Here is a 20173-nt window from a genome sequence, read left to right as displayed (position 1 = left end):
TCTCAATAGTATACTGGAAATGTTAATATTCAGCCAGAGACAGTAATTTAAGGGATGGATTATTTTGAATAATCGGGGAAATTCTCAAAGCAAAGGCACCACCATGTTTCAAGACAGCACACACAAAGTGCTGGAGGAACTCAGCAGGTCAGGAAGCATCTGTTGGAAAAGAGTAGACAGTCGATGGTTCGGGTCAAGACCCTTCTTCAGGATTCAAGATTGTTTTAATGCCATTTCCAGTACTCAGGTATAAGGGAGGACGAAGTAATTGTTACACTGGCTCCAATGCAGCACAAAAAAAACACAATAAAATAAAAAAAATAAATTCAATTAAAAAAGACAAAAAATATAAATATAGAAGATACATAGAGTGCAGCAGGCAGTGCGGCACAGCATCCAAGCTGGGGTCAGTACTGCCCCCTGGTGTTCGCTCAGCAGAAGACAAGCCATATTGTGTTTGACTACAAACTGTCAGAGTAGCATTACAAGTGCACAGATACACAAATATGCAAATATTAGAAGAGAAGTAAGAAAGAATAAAAAATAAGTTAACCTCAAACAGTCTAACAGGAGGAGGTCATCACTTCCCCGGCTATAGGTCGACTCATTATAGAGCTTAATGGCCAAGGCTAAGAATAACCTCATGGCATTCTTTGGAGCAGTGCAGTTGTCTTAGCCTATTACTATTATTGTAGGCCGTATCTCGGGTAATGATGAGTTTGAGTACAGAGAGGAAATTAAGAACCTGGTGGCATGGTGCAAAGACAATAAACTATCCCTCAATATCAGCTAGACGAAGGAGTTGGTTGTTGACTTCAGATGGAGTAGTGGACCGCACAACCCAATTTACATCGGTGGTGCGCAAGTGGAACAGGTCAAAAGTTTTAAGTTCCTCGGGGTCAATATCACAAATGACCTGACTTGGTCCAACTAAGCAGAGTCCACTGCGAAGAAGGCCCACCAGCGCCTTTACTTCCTGAGGAAGCTAAGGAAATTTGGCCTGTCCCTAAAACTCTCTCTAATTTTTATAGATGCACCGTAGAAAATATTCTTCTGGGGTGCATCACAACCTGGTATGGAAGTTGTCCTGTCCAAGACCGGAAGAAGCTGCAGAAGATCGTGAACACAGCCCAGCACATCACACAAACCAATCTTCCATCCTTGGACTCACTTTACACCGCACGTTGTCGGAGCAGTGCTGCCAGGATAATCAAGGGCACGACCCACCCAGCCAACACACTTTTCGTCCCTCTTCCCTCCGGGAGAAGGCTCAGGAGCTTGAAGACTCGTACGGCCGGATTTGGGAACAGCTTCTTTCCAACTGTGATAAGACTGCTGAACGGATCCTGACCCGGATCTGGGCCTCCAAATATCCAGACCTGCCTCTCAGTTTTTTTTGCACTACCTTACTTTCCCTTTTCTATTTTCTATTTATGATTTATAATTTAAATTTTTAATATTTACTATCGATTTGTACTCCAGGGAGCACGAAGCGCAGAATCAAATATCGCTGTGATGATTGTACGCTGTAGCATCAATTGTTTGGCGACAATAAAGTATAAAGTACTAAAAGTGCTCCTCTGTTCAGCCAAGGTGGCATACAGAGGGTGAGAACCATTGTCCAGAATTGCCAGGATTTTCCATAGGGTCCTTTGTTCTTCCACAGCCTTCGGTGTGTCCAGTTTGACGCCTATAAAAGAGTCAGCCTTGCTAAACAGTTTATTGAGCCCATTGGCATCACCCATTTTTACGCCATTACCCTAGCTCATCACCGTATGGAAGATTGTCCTGGTGACAACAGACTGGTGGAACACATGAAGGAGAGGCCTGCATACTCTAAAGGACGTCAGTCTCCTCAGGAAGTAGAGGTGACTCTCGCCCTTCTTATACACAGCCTCTGTGTTGGTGCACCCCTCAAGTCGGTCACCCAGGTGCACCTCCAGGTACTTGAAGGTCCTCACCACATCCACATCCTCACCATCAATAGTAACAGGGAGCAGTGCAGGCTGAGTCCTCACCATCTCCTTTAACTGACGTTGAACTGCAGATGATTCAGCTTGTACCATCTGACAATGTCCTCCAGCAGGGCTCTGTATTCATCCTTCTGTCTTCCCTTTATTCACCCAACTATTGCTGAGTCATCAGAGAATTTCTATTGATGACATGACTCGGTGTTGCATCTAAAGTCAGAGGTATACAGGGTAAACAGGAAGGGAGCCAATACAGTCCCCTGTGGGGCCCCAGTGCTGCTTATAGCCATCTCTGACACACAGATCTGAAGCTGCACACACGTGGTCTGCCAGTCAGGTAGTCCATTATCCAGGATACAATGGAAGTGCCAACCTTCATGAACACAGTTTTTTGCCCAGTTATGGACACTGTAATTTCCTTTGGGATCAATAAAATATCTATCTGTCTATCTGTCTATCTAGATTGGGTATTATGTAATGAACCAGATGATTAGTGAGCTGAAGGTAAAGGAGCTCTTAGGGTATAGTGATCATAACATGATAGAATTGATCTGCAATTTGAGAGGGAGAGCTAAGGTAAGATGTATCAGTGGAGTAAAGGGAATTACAGAGGCATGAGAGAGGAGGTGGCCAGTGTTGGTTGGAAGAGGACACCTACAGGGATGATCGCAGAACAGCAATGGCCGGAGTCCCTGGGAGATTTTTGCAAGGTGCAGGATAGATACATCCCAAAGAAGATGGAATATTGTAAAGGCAGGATAATACAACCATTGCTGACAAGGGAAGTCAAAAACAACATAAAAACAAAAGAGAGGGCATACAACAGAGCAAAAATGAGTGGGAATTTAGGGGATTGGGAAACTTTTAAGAATCAATAAAAGGCAACTAAAATAAAAAAGCCACAAGGAGGGAAAGGATGAAATATGAAGGTAAACTGGCCAATAATATCTAACAGGATACCCAAATGATTTTTCAGATATATCAAGAGTAAAATAGAGATGAAAGTGTATTGATAATTGGTAATGATCTTTCAAGCATCAGTAGATTCTGGCATGATTCTGGAGGACTAGAAGGTTGCAAATGTCACTCCACTCTTCAAGAAGGGAGGGAGGCAGAAGAAAGAAAATTATAGGCCAGTTTGTCTTAGCCTGACCTCAGTGGTTGGGAAGACGTTAGGTCGATTGTTAAGGATTAAGTTTCAGGATACTTGGAGGCAGATGATAAAATAGGCCACAGTCAGCATGGTTTCCCTAAGGAAATCTGTTGGAATCCTTTGAGGAAATAACAAGCTGGGTGGACAAAGGAGAATTGGTGGATGTTGTGTAGTTGAGTTATCAGAAGACTTTCAACAAGGTGTCACAAATGATAACAAGAGCCTATGGTATTATCAGAAAGATAGAGGATTCACTGATTGGCAGAAGGCAAAGAGTGGGAATAAAGGGAGCCTGTTCTGGTTGGCTGCCGGTGACTAGTGATGTTCCACAGGGGTCAGTGTTGGGACCATTTCTTTTTACATTGTATGTCAATGATTTGCATGGTGAAATTGATGGCTTTGTAGCCAAGATTATAGGATGACACGAAGATAGGCAGCAGGGAGGCTGCAGAAGGACCTAGGCTGGAAGAATGGGCAAAGAAGTGGCAGATGGCATACAGTGTAGGGAAGTGTATGGTCAAGCACTTCGGTAGAAGGAACAAAAATGTAGACTGTTTTCTAAAGGGGCAGAAATTTCAAAAATCCGGGAGTACAAAGGGACTTGTATTCCCTGGACATTCAGAAGTCCTTGAAGGTTAATTTTTGGTGGCAAAAATAGGAAAACAGATTATTATCTGAATGGTGGCCGATTAGGAAAAGGGGAGGTGCAACGAGACCTGGGTGTCATTATACACCAGTCATTGAAAGTGGGCATGCAGGTACAGCAGGCGGTGAAAAAGGCGAACGGTATGCTGGCATTTATAGCGAGAGGATTCGAGTACAGGAGCAGGGAGGTACTACTGCAGTTGTACAAGGCCTTGGTGAGACCACACCTGGAGTATTGTGTGCAGTTTTGGTCCCCTAATCTGAGGAAAGACATCTTTGCCATAGAGGGAGTACAAAGAAGGTTCACCAGATTGATTCCTGGGATGGCAGGTCTTTCATATGAAGAAAGACTGGATGAACTGGGCTTGTACTCGTTGGAATTTAGAAGATTGAGGGGGGATCTGATTGAAACGTATAAGATCCTAAAGGGATTGGACAGGCTAGATGCAGGAAGATTGTTCCCGATGTTGGGGAGGTCTAGAACGAGGGGTCACAGTTTGAGGATAGAGGGGAAGCCTTTTAGGACCGAGGTTAGGAAAAACTTCTTCACACAGAGAGTGGTGAATCTGTGGAATTCTCTGCCACAGCAAACTGTTGAGGCCAGTTCATTAGCTATGTTTAAAAGGAAGTTAGATATGGCCCTTGTGGCTACAGGGGTCAGGGGGTATGGAGGGAAGGCTGGGTTCTGAGTTGGATGATCAGCCATGATCATAATAAATGGCGGTGCAGGCTCGAAGGGCCGAATGGCCTACTCCTGCACCTATTTTCTATGTTTCTATGTTTCTATATGCAGGTTGAGTCGGTGGTAAGGAAGTCAAATGCAATGTTAGCATTCCTTTCAAGTGGACTGGAATATAAAAGCAAGGATGTAATGCTGAGGCTTTATAAGGCACTAGTGAGGCCTTATTTGGAGAATTGTGAGCAATTTTGGGCCCCTTATCTAAGAAAGGATTGGAGCGGTTTCAGAGAAGGTTCACGAGAATGATTCTGGGAATGAAAGGGTTATCGTATGAGGCTTGACGGCTCTGGGCCTGGGCCCATTTGAATTTAGAAAAACTGGGGGGAATCTCATTGAAACCTATTGAATGTTGAAAGGCCTCGAAGAGTGGATGTAGGGAGGATGTTTGCTATACTGGTGGAGCCATGGGCTAGAGGGTGCAGCCTCAGAATAGAGGGACGTCCATTCAGAGTGCAGGTAAGGAACTTTGTAACTCTGGAATTACAATGGACCTGTTTTTCTCAACCAGAGACCAATAGAAACTATCAGAATTCTCCTGGTTTTTGGACGTGTCAGCGTAGACATGCAACATGATCAATCTGCCAGTCTTCCAATGGCCCCGAGCACATGCCAATGATGCCCACAGTCAACAAGGTGGGCAGTAAGACTCTGCCCTATTTCAGCCCAGTCGGAGTGGATTCGCAGAGCAGTGCTGCTACCATTGATGAAACTGTGGCTGGGAGATCCAACCCGTTAGAGTAAACTGAAATGATTTATCTACAGATCAGATAATAAACAACACCAAGCAGCTGTATCATAATTATCTGAGCAAACAGGGTAAGTGGAGAGAGTCCATTTGGAATTAGTGAAATGTATTAATCGCAAAATCAATACAGATAAGGAAATGCATCTTATTCTATCATTGTCCATTTACTTCCCCTCCTTCACTGATCTGAGGGCTATGGAAGTGCAATGATTTTCTTACTAAGTTTGGTGGACAAACAATCTCCCACAGGAGTCTAAGTCAGTTTTGAATATTTGTACTGGAAATGAAAGGCTGTTATCAGGAAAAGTGGCGATGAATCTAAGAAAAATCTTAAAAAATAACAACTGGTCTGCAACAATAAAATCTTCCATTTTCACAGCACCTTTAATCAAATAAAATATCCTAATGTACTTCAAAGAGATTTCCACAGTTGAAATTTGACAGTGAGCTTCATGAGGATATGGAAACACAAGAGAGTCTACAGAGACTGGAAATCTGGAGAAACACACACACAAAATGTTCGAGGAACTCAGCGGATCAGGTAGCATCTATGGAGGGAAATGGACAGTCGACATTTCAGGTTAAGACTTGCTCATTCAGAACTGGAAAGTCTTTTCCATTTCAGGTCAATGTGGTGGGTGGTCCTCGGCTTAATGTAACTCAGTTTTGTTCTCTATATTTATCATCTATTTCATTGTACTGCTGCCATAAAGTTAACAATTTTCATAATATAGGCCGGTGATATTAAACCTGCTTCAGGCTGAGATCCTTAAGACCATGAAGGGTCTTGACCCGTAACATCAACTGTCCATTTCCCTCCACAGATGCTACCTGACCTGTTGAGATCTTCCAGCATTTTGTCTTGTGTGTTGTTCATGAGGATATGTTAGGATCATCGATAAACTTTTTGATTATAGATGAAGGTTTTAAGGGTGAAGGAGAGGCAGAGTGGCAGAGGGCTGGGGGGGGGGCTAGATTGTCTCTGATCATTTCTTAAATTCTTGCTGATGGAATATTTGGGAATGAAGAGTTAATGCCACATTGATCTAATATGAACCTTATAAGAATGTGTAAATACAGTGAATAATGATAAAGGAATATGGATAATAGGGAGAGGATCCCAAAGTTAAGAGCATTATCAAAGGCACAGCTGGGGAGGTGGACAATCTTTTTTATGAGTGGGGCAGGAACCTAGACACAGAGACACTATGGCATAGTAAACAGTTAGAAAAATAATGTAAAATCAGACCTGTGGCTCTTGGGACAATAAAGTTGCTGTATTTCTTGTATTCTTAAAGTTCTTGTATTCTTCCCATGTGTAGGCAGCATTGGTAACATGGGATTTGACCTATTGGGTGACAGTTGAGCTGCTTTGCATCATTGTTGGTTTATTAAAACCTTGACTTTCTGGGAGCCATCTACTGAATGATTCTGCATAGCCCATGGTTTACCAGGAGTTCGGCGGCTTTTTGAGACGTTGGCCGTACTCTTTTTCCATAGATGCTGCCCGGCCTGCTGAGTTCCTCCCGCACTTTGTGTGTGCTGCTTTTCGATACGTCTTACTTTTGTTATACTTGATGCTCATGCTGCCTCCTCACCTAAGCTGGGCAATGGATCGTCGTCGTCATGACGACGCGTCCCTGACGGAGCTGCACTCCCTCCTGCTGCACAGGAATTCCAACCCCGAATTGGTGTTCAAGTCTCTGGAATCAGAATCGGGTTTAATATCACCGGCCTACGTTGTGAAAGTTGTTAACTTTACGGCAGCAGTACAATGGAATATAGAGAACAAAACTGAATTATATTAAGTCTATTAAGTAGTCTTAATGGGTCTTAAATACATCTATTAAATAGTTCAGTTAAAATAAGTAATGCAAAACAAAAACAGAAATAAAAAATTAGTGAGGTAGTGCACATGAGTTCAACCTCCATTTAGGAATCGGTTGGCAGAGGGGAAGAATCTGTTCCTGAATTACTGAGTGTGTGCCTTCAGGCTCCTGTACCTCCTTCACAATGAACAATGAGAAGAGGGCATGTACTGAGTGGTAGGGTCCTTAATAATGGATACCACCTTCCTAAGGCACTGCTCCTTGAAGATGCCTTGGATACTATGGAGGCTGGTACCCATGATGGGGCTGACTAATTTTACAAGTGGGAGTTTAGAATTCTGGTTCAAACGTACTTGGAATATTCTGAATAGTTGTGAATTCTATTTAATATCTTTTCAAAAGTACTTCCCCTTCTTTCATGGTTTCAATCTAATTTAATTGATTATTGAACCTTTTTTCTTGTCCCATAAACAGCTACCGCAGAACCCTGTAGCATGTGTAATGACAGTTGGAAGCTTCCATTTTAAAGCTTTTCAAATCCCATTGGGCATTTGGCTTATGCAAACTGAACAATACTCCTTCTTGGTGTTTGCTAAACCCAGTGTTGTGTTATAATGTCGGGAATAAAGGGGTGACGTTTCGCAATCGGACCATCAGGTGGCGATGCCGGTCAGTACAAATGCAAGCTAATTCCAAACAGGGTAGCTTTCGATTTTAAACCAGGTGTTCATGAAATACTCAGGCTTGTTTGTCACCGTCACAGGAAAGAACAGGGGGGGGGGGGATGTGTGGGTGTGGATATCCCTGTCATACGGAATATACCAGTAAGGGAGTTTTCGAATTTTCTTGTACACAGTAGACTGCCTTAAAATCAGAACATAGATGCTGCAGGAACTCAGCAGGTCAGGCAGCATCTATGGAGGGAAATAAACAGTCGACGTTTTGGGCCAAGACTCTGAAGGGTCTGTTGGCTGTTCACTTCCCCCTACTGATACTGCCTGACCTGCTGCTCTGTGTGTGTGTGTGGGTCTCCAGATTTCCAATATCTGTTGGCTGTATCGTGCTTCCACTTTAAAATCAGATTTATCTACAGTTTATCCGTCATCATTTGGATGCCAAAGATATATTGAAATATATATTAAAGTTAATCACACATCGCCATCTTGGTGCTGTAGTGAGATCCCTTTCAAACTGAGGTAATAATGAACTGTAAAGGTAGAATGGGGACAATCATTAAAGTGATCAGCTTGCTGACAGAAGTAATACTGAAATAAACCACAGAATCAAGGCTGCCTTCCCAACAGCAAGTTTGTCTGTATATGTACTGGGAGGGGGAGCACCTCTGGTGGCAGGCTGTCGTGCTCCGCCCAGGGGCAGCTCGTCCACCTTTGGTCCCCACCCGGCGCCCAGCTCTCACCTGTGGCTCCAAGTAACCAGTTGCATGCGACAGTGGCCGCACCCTGGTACCCCGCTTCAACAGGCGGGCTAAACCAGGTGAGGGTAACCAGGAGCCTCCAACCCCGGTGAGACAGGGATATGCCTACCCCAGCATGCGAGGCCATTTCTGGTGGACTGGGCGGATGAGATCAGCTACAAGATCCAATGGCCAAGAAGGTGGTGCTGTAACGCTTCGTGGAGAGCGAGGGGCATGAGAAGGCACAGAATGCTCCAGACGTGATGATTTTTGACGCCGAGAGAGTGGAAGTGCCCCAGTGCAGCGACCTTTTCACTACGAAACTCCTCCCGCGCAGGTTACATCATCGTCGGGAACGACGGACAGCTGACCCAAACGCTTTGGGACTCCTCATTCTCTCATCACACCTGAGCCATGAGGCACAGCCGTCGCGTTCAGTTCACAGACAATGTCTGTATTTGAGCACACGTGGAGGATGAGCGCCAAGTCACGGTCGACTCATTCGCCGGAGCAGACGAAAGGATGGGCCTTCCACCCAGCCTGTGTAAGGAAAAAGGCCCTCGGTCAACCTGCACTGCACAAAGCGGTGGCTATCCCTTAGCAAACTTGAATGAATAATTTGACGTGCTTGACGAAGGTAAGACGGTGGAAATTATGTACATTAATTTTGGTAGGGTATTTCTCGTGGAAAGTTGATTAAGAAGACAATGACCATTTCAGTTTAACATCCCAACAAGCTGAAAGTTGTCTTGAACTGTGATTCAAGACCCCACCCTCAATTGAAAGGAACACCATCCCCCATGGCTTTAATGACAGCTCACAAGCCTGCCCAGAGGGAAGCTGAAAAGCGACATCTGGGACAGTGCAGCACCTTCTTAGTAACACAGGAGCAAAAGGAAAGGGAGGTGGTGTGTACCTTGCTCCGGAGATGTGGAGTGTAACCCTGAAGGTGACAGCCTCGACATTGACCTGCTGCATTCCTGTTTTCTCTGTTCCTATTCTGAGCTGCCTTCCACACCCCACCATCTGGGCTACAGGCATGTCCAACTACTTTGGCGGTGCTGTATTTAAACCCTCTTCCCTCTGTGATATTTGCCCCAGTTCTAATTAAATCCTCAGAATCCAAACTTTTTTGACTGCCCTCCCCACATTCACTGACTGGCCAATTTCACCAATATATACTTCTTTATGCTTCGGTTAAAATTTTGAGGAACTGCATGCTAAAAATGACTGAACATTTTATCTGAATTTGAGCTGATAAATAGGTTTGCAGTAAACTAATGCAATTAACTAGCAAATTATGAAACAATTTGATGGAAAGTTTTGCCTACATTAAAAACTACGACTGAATTGTCTCTCTAAAAGGATGGAATTTCCAAATGTGAGCAATAAGGGAAGGTTTTATTGATTTTGGGCATCATTTTTGTGGGCTCCCAGTGTGATTGTTTTAGCACTAGGAAAATGCAAACCTTTGCAACAGGGGAAGCTTCCAGGCGCCCGGGTTAGACTGAATGCAATGGCAGCAAAGCTTTGCTCAGTATTGATAGAGAACCCAGAAACTTGGCATTCAGGTTGAAGTTGTTCATTTGCTTGCTTTCAGAAAGAGGTAGTAAATTGGATTCAACAACCCCATCCTATTAGGCAATTTTTGGTTTGCCAATGATGGAACATAGCTCTTTATCGTCTTCAGCCTGTCGTATGATTGCATTTGTTACATTAATGGCCAGCAGGTCCATTTCATTGAATTGGAAAGAGACCAATCCTCCTACTGCATTTCAATGGTTTTTTCAAACTATATCACGTTTAAATTTAGAGAAAATCAGAAGTGTCATTTTTGATCCTTCGGTTAAATTTGAAGAGATTTGGAAGCCATTTATTCGACATTTTCATATGATGTAGTTTGACCTTTTCTGAATCCTTTTTATTAACTTAAAATATATGAATAGAGGAGCGGAGTTGACGACATTAATGAATGTATTCGATCTAATATATTGGTTCAGCCCTGTTTTGTTCTGTTTGGTTTTTCTTTGTGATACTTTTTCTCTTTTCTTTTTTTCTTTTTTTTTCTCTTCATGATTAATTATATCAGGGGTTTGGAAGTTCATTACACTTGTCCTATTTGTAGTTTCTCTTGTATATGTTTATTATCAATAACGTACAAATTCCAATCTCTTTATATCACTATTGTTATTATGTTTATGAACTTGAAAACTAATAAAAAGATTAAAAAAGAAAGAAAGAAATTGGATTCAATATTGGCTTTGCGGGAGAAGCCAGAGAGTGGTAGTAGATGGTTGCCTCTTTCTGATTGGAGGCCTGTGACATATGGCGTGCCACAGGGATCGGTGCTGGGTGCATTGCTGTTTCTCATATAGACTAATAACTTTGATAATGTGCTAAACTGGATTAGTTTGCAGATGACATTGTTGCGTATTTAATATTTCAGTAATACTTGAGTAATATTGTAAATATATTGTTTGAGTTAAGCATTCTTTGTTGTTTACATAATGCCTTGAGGGTTACAGTGCCTTCAAGTGCAGTCGCTGCTGCCGAGACTGTCGCTCCCGTGTGGGCCTCTACAGCCACAACAGATGCTGCTCTAACACGGACTGAAGCAAGACTTTCCGGGCGCAGATCCACGGTCTCGCGAGACTAACGAATGCCACCAATATGAGGGTTACAGGTTAAAGTATGTAAATGGCACACATCATTATGCTGCCATGTCATACACGTTTAAAGTAAAAAAAACAAATACATATGAGCCATCTCCCAGCTCCTGAGTTTTCTTTAAATTAGTTTATTTTTTGGAGTTACAAAACATAACAGGCACCAAGATTGGGGCGTAGTGGACAGCGAGGAAGGCTATCAAAGATTCCAATGGGCTCTGGACCAGCTGGAAAAATGAGCTGAAAATGGCAGATGGGATTTAATTCAGACAAACTTGAGGTGTTGTCCTCTGGGAGGACCAACTGGGAGAGTGAGTGGGAGGGCACTGAGAAATGTAGCAGAAGAAAGGGATCTGGGAATACAGATCCATAATTCCTTGAAAGTGGTGTCATAGGTTGATAGGGTTGTAAAGAGAGCTTTTGGCATATTGGCCTTCACAAATCAAAGTATTGGAGTTGGGATGTTATGTTGAAGATGTGTAAGACATTAGAGGACATATTTGGAGCATTGTGTGCAGTTCTGATCACCCACCAACAGGAAAAGTATCAATAAGATTAAAACAGTACAGAGAAAATTTACAAGGATGTTGTCAAGATTTAAGGACTTGAGTTAGAGGGAAATAGGTTCGGACTTTATTCCCTGGAGTGTAGGAAAATGAGGGGAGGTTTGATAGAGGTACAGAAAATGATGAGGAGTACAGATCAGGTAAACACAAGCAGTATTTTCCCTGCTTGAAGCCTAGAACTAGAGGTCAAAGGTTAAGAGTGAAAGGTGAATTATTTAAGGGGAACGTGAAGGGGAACAACTTCACCCAGATGGTGGTGAGAGCGTGGAATGAGCTGGCAAGGGAAGTGGTGGGTGCCGGTTCGATTTGTAACATTTAAGAGAAGTTCGGATAGGTACGTGGATGGGAAGCGTATAGAGGAAAATGGCCCAGTGAGGGTCGATGGGACTTGGCAGAGCAACAGTTTGGCATGGACTAGATTGTCCGAAGCACCTGTTTCTGTGCTGTAGTGTTCTGCGACTCTAAACTACTGCTGCTGCTCAAGCCACCTATGTTGTAAACTCCAATCTGTGGACAAAATGGTTGGGGACATTGATGTTGTTTCCTACGTAGGTTGCGTTTCTGCCAGTACCGAACTTGACATTGTTGTTTGCTGTGCGATTATCGGCTTGTTCTGAGCCAGTGACAAGGTGTTGTCGCTTTTGCGATTAGAACCCCCTGTAAATGCAAGATTATCTCTGGTTTCCTCCACTGAAAACCAATTCCATCGCGATTTTGAAAATGCTTTAATAACCTGGCCCCAGAACACTTCACTGGCCGAGCGGAGTTGATGGCCCGCTGTTGCGGCGTTTTGCTGTAACTGGGTGACCTGAAGCAGGTGAAGGAACTCCACAAACGCGAAACTCAGAGGGAGCTGTATACCGGTTACAGAACAGGAAGTTCTAATGTTGAGGACCGGCAGAACGGGTTCCAACGTTGTCGCCAGACCACCCGTTTGCAAAAGCAAACAGCGAAGTTTCCGTGGGGATCCACGCACCATCAGCTCCCTCTCTGTGTGGGGGGAACGCACCGAGACCACGGAAAACTCGGTCATTTTGCCCGTGTGCGCTTTTCGAGCCGGAAGATATAGTGAGCCGTATCTTCACGATTTATTGGAACAGTTTTAATGGTGAGGTTGATTAATCGGGTTATCTCTTCACAAAAACATTGCCCTGTTGTCTACAGCGTTTATAAGTTTGCAAATGTTTTCTGACTTGGCATAAACAGTTCCGAAAACGTTTGCAAAGTATATCGTGGAGATCGCGGAAACATTTTAGTGGGAAAACCAAAGACAAAGCTTTGTAATGTACCTTGGAGCAAAAACATAGGGAGTAATAAAATGCAGTGAAGCGAAGTGATTTTCTTCGCTGTGCGCCGATAAATGGCCCATATGTAGATTGTAATGATAATGAAGATAAAGGACAGGAACTAACTCGATTACCAAGTAACAACACACACAAATAACTTCTAGCGGAAGTCCCTGCTCTGTCAGAGTGAAGTACCACGTGATTGGAATTTAAGGTCGAACTGATGCTGTGCAGAGCAACAAGAGATTAGCCACTTGAAAATCATTGTTTGTGGACAAATTAATGTCAACAATTATAAATGACGTTTTAATGTAGATTTTAGCACGTGGAATAATGGCCCTGCCAAAATCCTCTGCGTGTATATTGTTGCTATGTCAGTCAGTTGAGGTGTACAGCAAAGTGGTATCCGCTCTATAGTATGCAGTTTATGCAGCCACAGTAAACAGGAACTAAAGCAAAACTTTTAAAAGTGTGTTCAAAACAGCACTTGTATTGACACCAATGAGGATAAAAACAAAAATGGTTTTATAACCATTATTGGGATGTTGCTGTGGGGTGAAACTATTCTCTACAGAACAGAAACCGGTCAAAGGCAGCAGTTGTATGATGTCAAAGTCGTTATAGGTGGCTAAAAAGGAAGAAACAGATTAGCTTCTCATAGGCACAAGAGGTTCTGCAGATGCTGGAAATCCACAAAATGCTAGAGGAACTCAGTAGGTCAGGCAGCGTCGATGGAGCGGACTGAAACCTTTCATCAGGGTTGGGACGGAAGGGGGCAGATGCCAGAATAAGAAGGTGGGGGCAGTACAAGCTGGCAGGTGATAGGTGAGACCAGGTAAGGGGCAAGGTGGGGGAGGTGGGATGAAGTAAGAGGGGATAGGGGGATGGGTTAAAGGACTGAAAAAGAAGGAAATTAATAGGAGAGGACAAGTGGACCATGGAAGAAGGAGGGAAACCAGATGGGCGGGTGAGGAGAAGACTAGGAATGAGAGGGTAATGAAGAATAAAGAGGAAAAAAAAGGAAGGGCAAGCAGAAACAAAGTTGACCTATGAAGTCTCTTTCCAAAGAAAACAATACGATCCTTTTTGAACACCAAAAAAAAACTTCTGGGGCTTCCAGCTGGATACAGGTATCAATTTTAACCAACATTTCAGCGACAAACTCTACCTTCTTCATCCAGAATGATGCCTGGGCATGTCTAGTTTGGTGGTATTTACACCCCCGTCGTCTGTCCCTCCTGATTGGTTAGTCATCATCCAATCAGGTTTCCGCTGTTCCACCTTGTTCACAATCAATTTCCAGTTCTTTCTTAGAGCGAGACCTTCATCTTTGATGGCTGCACTATCAACAATACAACAAACTATCCCAACAGGTGCTGCCATCAAAGACAAAGGTCTCGCTCTAAGCATGAACTGGAATTCGATTGTAAACAAGGTGGGACAGCGGGGGTATAAATACCACCGGACCAGATTTTGGGACCCTTTCCAAATGTCAACCACTTTTTGTTTAACGTACTATTAAACAGACTGAAACTGTGAAGCCTAAGCGTGTATTGGCATTATGAGGAGCCCAGAATTAAGCTGATTGCTGGAGCCATAAACGTGCGATGCTTTATCTGCGATTTATTCTGCAGGGTTATTGTGTAGTTCACATCATGCAGGACACCGGTGGGAAACTACATATCAGTGTTGTTTGAGCAGACTGTTGCTCCCAGTGAGACTCCGGCCATTCAACTCGCCGTGCATAGGAGGAAGGACGATGCATGGTGTATTTTAGTTCTCACTCTGCTGTTGAATCACAGGGTGCTGGGATCAAGTTGCAGGCCAGAACTTAGTAAAAAACCTAATGGTTTATAAAATCATGAGGGGCATCGATACAATGAATAGTCAAGGTCTCTTCCACAAGGCATTGGAAGGGGAAGCTGGATTGTCAGTGGAGCAGTGGGAACTAGGGCAGTTATGTCTTTAAACTAGCAAGGTGTTCCGGGCAGAAGGCCTCAGAAGTGGTTTGAATTGTAAATCTCACTCTCACTACTGGGGCTCCCACAGACCCCTGCTTAATGGTATTGGCCCATGGTGGAGCAGCAATATTTAACTAAAAACCAAAACAATTGCCTGCAACCCTATGGATTTGTTATACTTGCACGACGCACTCCCAGCTCCAAAAGTCGAATCCTTTGTTCGATCCTTTATTAGCAAACGCACCATCTTGAAGCGAAGAAACTGAAGCACACTCAAGTGTAAGCTAAACATTATTCAGCAAATTAAGTATTACCTCAGCGGTCAGCAAAAGATGTGACCTCCGCTGGTCCTAAGCTACAAACAGCCACGAAATAAACAAGAATGCGTAACTTATTCCCTTCGCTTTTACCACGCCCCCCACTCGTGATTATTTTGGTTTCTTTACCTGAAAAGGGATATATTTTTCACAGAGGGAGTGCGCCAAAGATTCTCCAGACTGCTTCCTAGAATGCCAGGTGTATCATTTGAAGAGAAATTAAACAGTGGGTAGGCCTTGGCGAGTCGTGGAATAATGAGACCTGACCTCATTAGAACATGCAAGATTCTTTGAGCGTTCAACAAGGTATTGAGAAGAAACACAAAAATCCTGAAGAAGGGTCTCGGCCTGAAATGTTCAAAGACTCATGAGTATGTCACCATCTTCATAGACTTATCAGCAAGTGTGATAAGTGTGACTGTATCCCAAAGAGGCCAAACTGTTCACCACAGAAGAACTGGCAGATCCACACCCTACTGAAGTCTAGGTCTGTAGCCTTCAAATCGGGTGTCCCTGACCTTTACAAGAAATCAAGATATGACTTCTGTAAAGCAACCGGGATACCAAGAGATAAGTTAGTCCAAAACTATGTCCCAGACCAGCCAATGGTTATGGCAGGTCTTGCATTATATAACAGACTACAAGATGAAGACAGGTCAGCTGCCGGCAGCAGTACACCCATTCCTGACGAGCTTGCTGCATTCTTTGCACACTTTGAACAGAAAGGCAATGGCATGTCACCACCTACCCTGACTGCCTTCAGGACATCCGAACCTACAGTAGCTGTTTGAGATGTAAGATTGGTCTTCTGGAGAGGGAACTCAGAGAAAGCATCTGACCCAGATGGTTTCCCTGGCGGAGGCCAGTTCAGCTGCCAGGGGTATTTGTGGACATTTTTAAGCTCTCTCTGCTTCAAACTGAGGTTCCCACGTGCTTCAAGAAGACCAATATCATCCTAGTAGTAAGAAAAACAGGATAACGTGCTTTGATGACTCTAACATCCACCATCCTGAAATCTTTTGAGAGGCTGGTCATGGCACACCTTAACTCCAGCCACCCAGACAGCCTTGACCCACTACAATTCACTTACTGTTGAAAGATGTCTACGGCAGATGCTATGTCTTTGGCCACACACTTATCTGTGGAGTATCTAGACAGTAAAGGCCCTTCTGTTAGACTGTTGTGTATTGACTACAGCTCTGCCTTTAATTTTATAATTCCAAGCAAACTAATCTTCAACACCTTCCTTTGCAACCTGATCCTTGGCTTCATGAACAATAGACTGCAATCGGTATGGATTTGAAAAGGAGAATAAAACAATAGCTGTGAGAATCCCTGCAGCTTCTGGAAACCCTGTGATCTCTGTCTCAGAGGCCGACCTCAGAACATCTTTCAAGAAGGTGAACGCTCACAGGGCGTACCTGGTAGGGCTCTGAAGACCTGTGCCAACAACTGGCGGTATTGTTCAAGGGCATCTTCAAGCTCTCACTACCGCCGTATCCTCCTGCTTCGAAAGGGCAATAATCACGCCAGTGTCCAAGAAGAGCAGGGTGAGCTGTCTCAATGACTATTGGCCAGTGGCACTCACATCAACTGTGATGAAATGCTTTGAGAAGTTTATCATGGTTAGAATCAACTCCTGCCTAAGCAAGGAGCTGGACCTGCTGCAGTTTGCCTATTGCCACAATAGGTCTGTAGCAGATGCAGTCTCACTGGCTGTCCAGTCGGCCTTGGATCATCTGGACAACAGCAATATCTACATCAGTCTACTCTTTATTGACCACAGCTCAGCATTCAACACAATCATACCCTCAGTCCTAATCAACAAACTCCAAAACCTGGGCCTCTGTACCTCCCCCTGCAACTGGATCCTTGACTTCCTCGGCGGGAGATCACTTTCTGTGTGGATTGGAAATAACTTTGCAGCTCATTGTTGACAATCAACACCGGCACACCTCTTGGATGTTTGCTCAGTCCACTGCTCTATTCTCTTTATACCCATGATTGTGTGGCTAGGCACAGCTCAAACACCATCTACAAATCTGCTGATGACACAACTGTTGTTGACAGAATTTCGAACGGTGACAAGGAGGTGTACAGGAGTGAGATAGATCAGCTGGTTAAGTGCTGTTTCACCAACAAGTTTTCACTCAAAGTCAATCAGACTAAGGAATTGACTGTGGACTTCAGGAGGGGGAAATTGAGGGAACACACACTCAATTCTCTTCGAGGGATCAGTAGAGGAAAGGGTGAGCACTTGGAAGATCCCGGGTGTCAATATCTCTGAGGATCTATCCCGGGTCCAAAATATTGATGCAATTACAAAGAAGGCACGACAACAGCTGTATTTCATTCGGAGGTTGAGAATTGGTTTGTCACCAAGGGCACTCACAGATTTCTACAGACATACCACGGAGAGCATTCTAACTGGCTGCATCACCGTCTGGTATGGAGGGGCCGCTGCACAGGATCAGAAAAAGTTGCAGAAAGTTGTAAACTTTCCCAGCTCCAACATGGGCAGTAGCCTCCCCAGCATCCAGGGCACCTTCAAAAGGCGGCATCCATCATTAAGATTCCCATCGCCCAGGATATGCCCTCCTTTCTCATTGCTACCTTCAAGAAAGAGGTACAGGAGCCTGAATACACACACTCAACATTTCAGGTACAGCTTCTTCCCCTTCGCCATCAGATCCTCGAATACTACCTCAGTATTTTCCCCTCTCTTTTTGCACTCCTTCTTTAATTTAGTTTTCTTTTTTTAATATATACTTACTGTAATTTTTAGTTTTTATTATATATTGCTATGTACTGCTGCCACAAAATAACAAACTCAATGACATATGCCAGTGATATGAACCCTGATTCTATTTCGGATGCCCAGCAACTCCACATCAATGGAGCTGAGATTGAGGGGTTTGACAGCTTCAAGTTCCTCTGAGTGGATACCGCTAATAGCTTGGCCTGATCCACCCATGTTAAGACTACAGGCAATAAGGTTCACCTGCATCCCTACTTACTTGGGAGGGTAAGGAAATTTGGCACTTCCCCTGTGTCTTTCAGCAATCTTTATCCCTGTACAATAGAAACACCCCATCAGGATGCATCATGGCTTGGAATGGCATTGGCTCTGTCCATGACTACAGGAAACTTCAGAGAGTTGAGGATACACCACAGTATATAATAGCAACCAGCCTCCCCTCCATGGACTCAGTCTACACTTCTTGCTGCCTCGGTAAAGCAGCCAGCATAATCTAAGACCCCTCCTGGACGTTCTCTCTTCTCCCCTCTCCCATCGGACAGAACTCAGTAAATCCTGGAAGCACAGACCATCAGCTCAAGGACCGCTTCTAACCTGCTATCATTAAATGATTGAATGTTTCCCTAGTACGATAAGATGGGCTCTTGACCTCACAGTCTACCTTGTTATGACCTTACACCTATGCTGCAGTTTCTATCTGTTACTGTAACACTTGATTCTATTATTGTTTTACCTTGTACTACCTCAAGGCACTGTTGTAATGGATTGCTCTGTATGGACAGTCTACAAGATGAGCTCTTTGCAGTATTTTGGTACATGTGGACGACCGTTGTACAATTGTCCTCCAGCCACTGATTGCATGCCCCCGTCTTGCTCCTCACTTCCGACTGCAGCTCCCACTAACTGACCAGTTTAGCCTATTCGTGTCTTCCGGCACCTAACAGTTTCCCAACAGTCCCACAATTCAACCCATCCGTAAGGCCAGCGATGTTGTGGGGATGGAACTGGACTCTCTGACGGTGGTGTCTGAAAAGAGGATGCTGTCCAAGTTGCATGCCATCTTGGACAATGTCTCCCATCCACTACATAATGTACTGGTTGGGCACAGGAGTACATTCAGCCAGAGACTCATTCCACTGAGATGCAGCACAGGGTGTCAAAGGAAGTCATTCCTGCCTGTGGCCATCAAACTTTACAACTCCTCCTTTGGAGAGTCAGACACACTGAGCCAATAGGCTGGTCCTGGACTTATTTCCTGGCATAATTTACATACTACTATTTAACTATTTATGGTTTTATTACTATTTAATTATTTATGGTGCAACTGTAACGAAAACCAATTTCCCCTGGGATCAATAAAGTATGACTATGACTATGACTATCCCTCTGACCGCCCGCCACCTTGGACCAGAACTAGTTCCTGACCTGCCTTTGCATGCACTGTACAAAGGAAAGGTCTTGGCTTGCGTGAGGGAATCTGTGGTAATTGTAGTGTTGGACCTTGTGCACTTCTGCACTGACGAGTAGCAGGCCCAGAACCAAAATGCCTCTGGATTTATTGGGCAGCCAATGAGCCACACCTCGGTGAATTTCCAGACCAGAGTCAATCTACTGCACTGATTTGTTTGAAGGCTGGCTTTATCCAGGACACAAGGAGATTCCCTTTTCTTCTTTGAATTATGCCATGAACACTTTTATGTTCTGCTTAGTTTGCTTAATGTCTCATGTTTATACTAATTTCTGATAATGTAGCACTCCCTTGGTTCTGAACTGATTTAACTGTCTAGATCAGATCTCTGAACTGAATCAGCTTCTGACCCACACGAGCGTGCAGCCACTGAGGGACTGAGAATGCTGTTATTGTAGGGCGGATGGCAGTAAAGTCATTGCTGGATGCTTACATCAAGCTTGGCTGGCACTAGAATTAACCATCCATCTTCCCTCCAGCAAGCCATAGAAATGTCATCTTTTGCAGCCTCTTTTAAAGTAGGTATAGTCATTCAGCCCAGAAACAGGCCCTTTGGCCCAACTGAGATTCTCAAAGATGTTCGTCCCATTTGCCTGTGTTTGGCCAAAGCCCTTCTAAGCCAGGAGATCCCAAACTGGGGTCCACAGGTTCCTCGA

At 44.0% G+C, this 20173-nt stretch overlaps 1 protein-coding gene across 1 annotated transcript in view; it reads left to right on the top strand.

The window, feature by feature from the left end:
* Positions 1–12555: 12555 nt before the first annotated feature.
* The window catches only part of sdsl (serine dehydratase-like), a 45023-nt gene continuing 37405 nt past the window's right edge, over positions 12556–20173 (top strand). The window contains exon 1 of the mRNA XM_063034285.1: positions 12556–12835. Coding sequence (XP_062890355.1) covers positions 12833–12835 — 3 coding nt within the window. The 5' untranslated portion in view covers positions 12556–12832. The remainder of the gene's footprint in view (positions 12836–20173) is intronic.

The sequence above is a fragment of the Mobula hypostoma genome, chromosome 27 (genome assembly GCF_963921235.1).
Source record: "Mobula hypostoma chromosome 27, sMobHyp1.1, whole genome shotgun sequence".
Classification (NCBI taxonomy): domain Eukaryota; kingdom Metazoa; phylum Chordata; class Chondrichthyes; order Myliobatiformes; family Myliobatidae; genus Mobula; species Mobula hypostoma.
The sequence above is the reverse complement of the archived record's forward strand: the minus strand, read 5'-3'. Positions and strand labels throughout refer to the sequence as shown.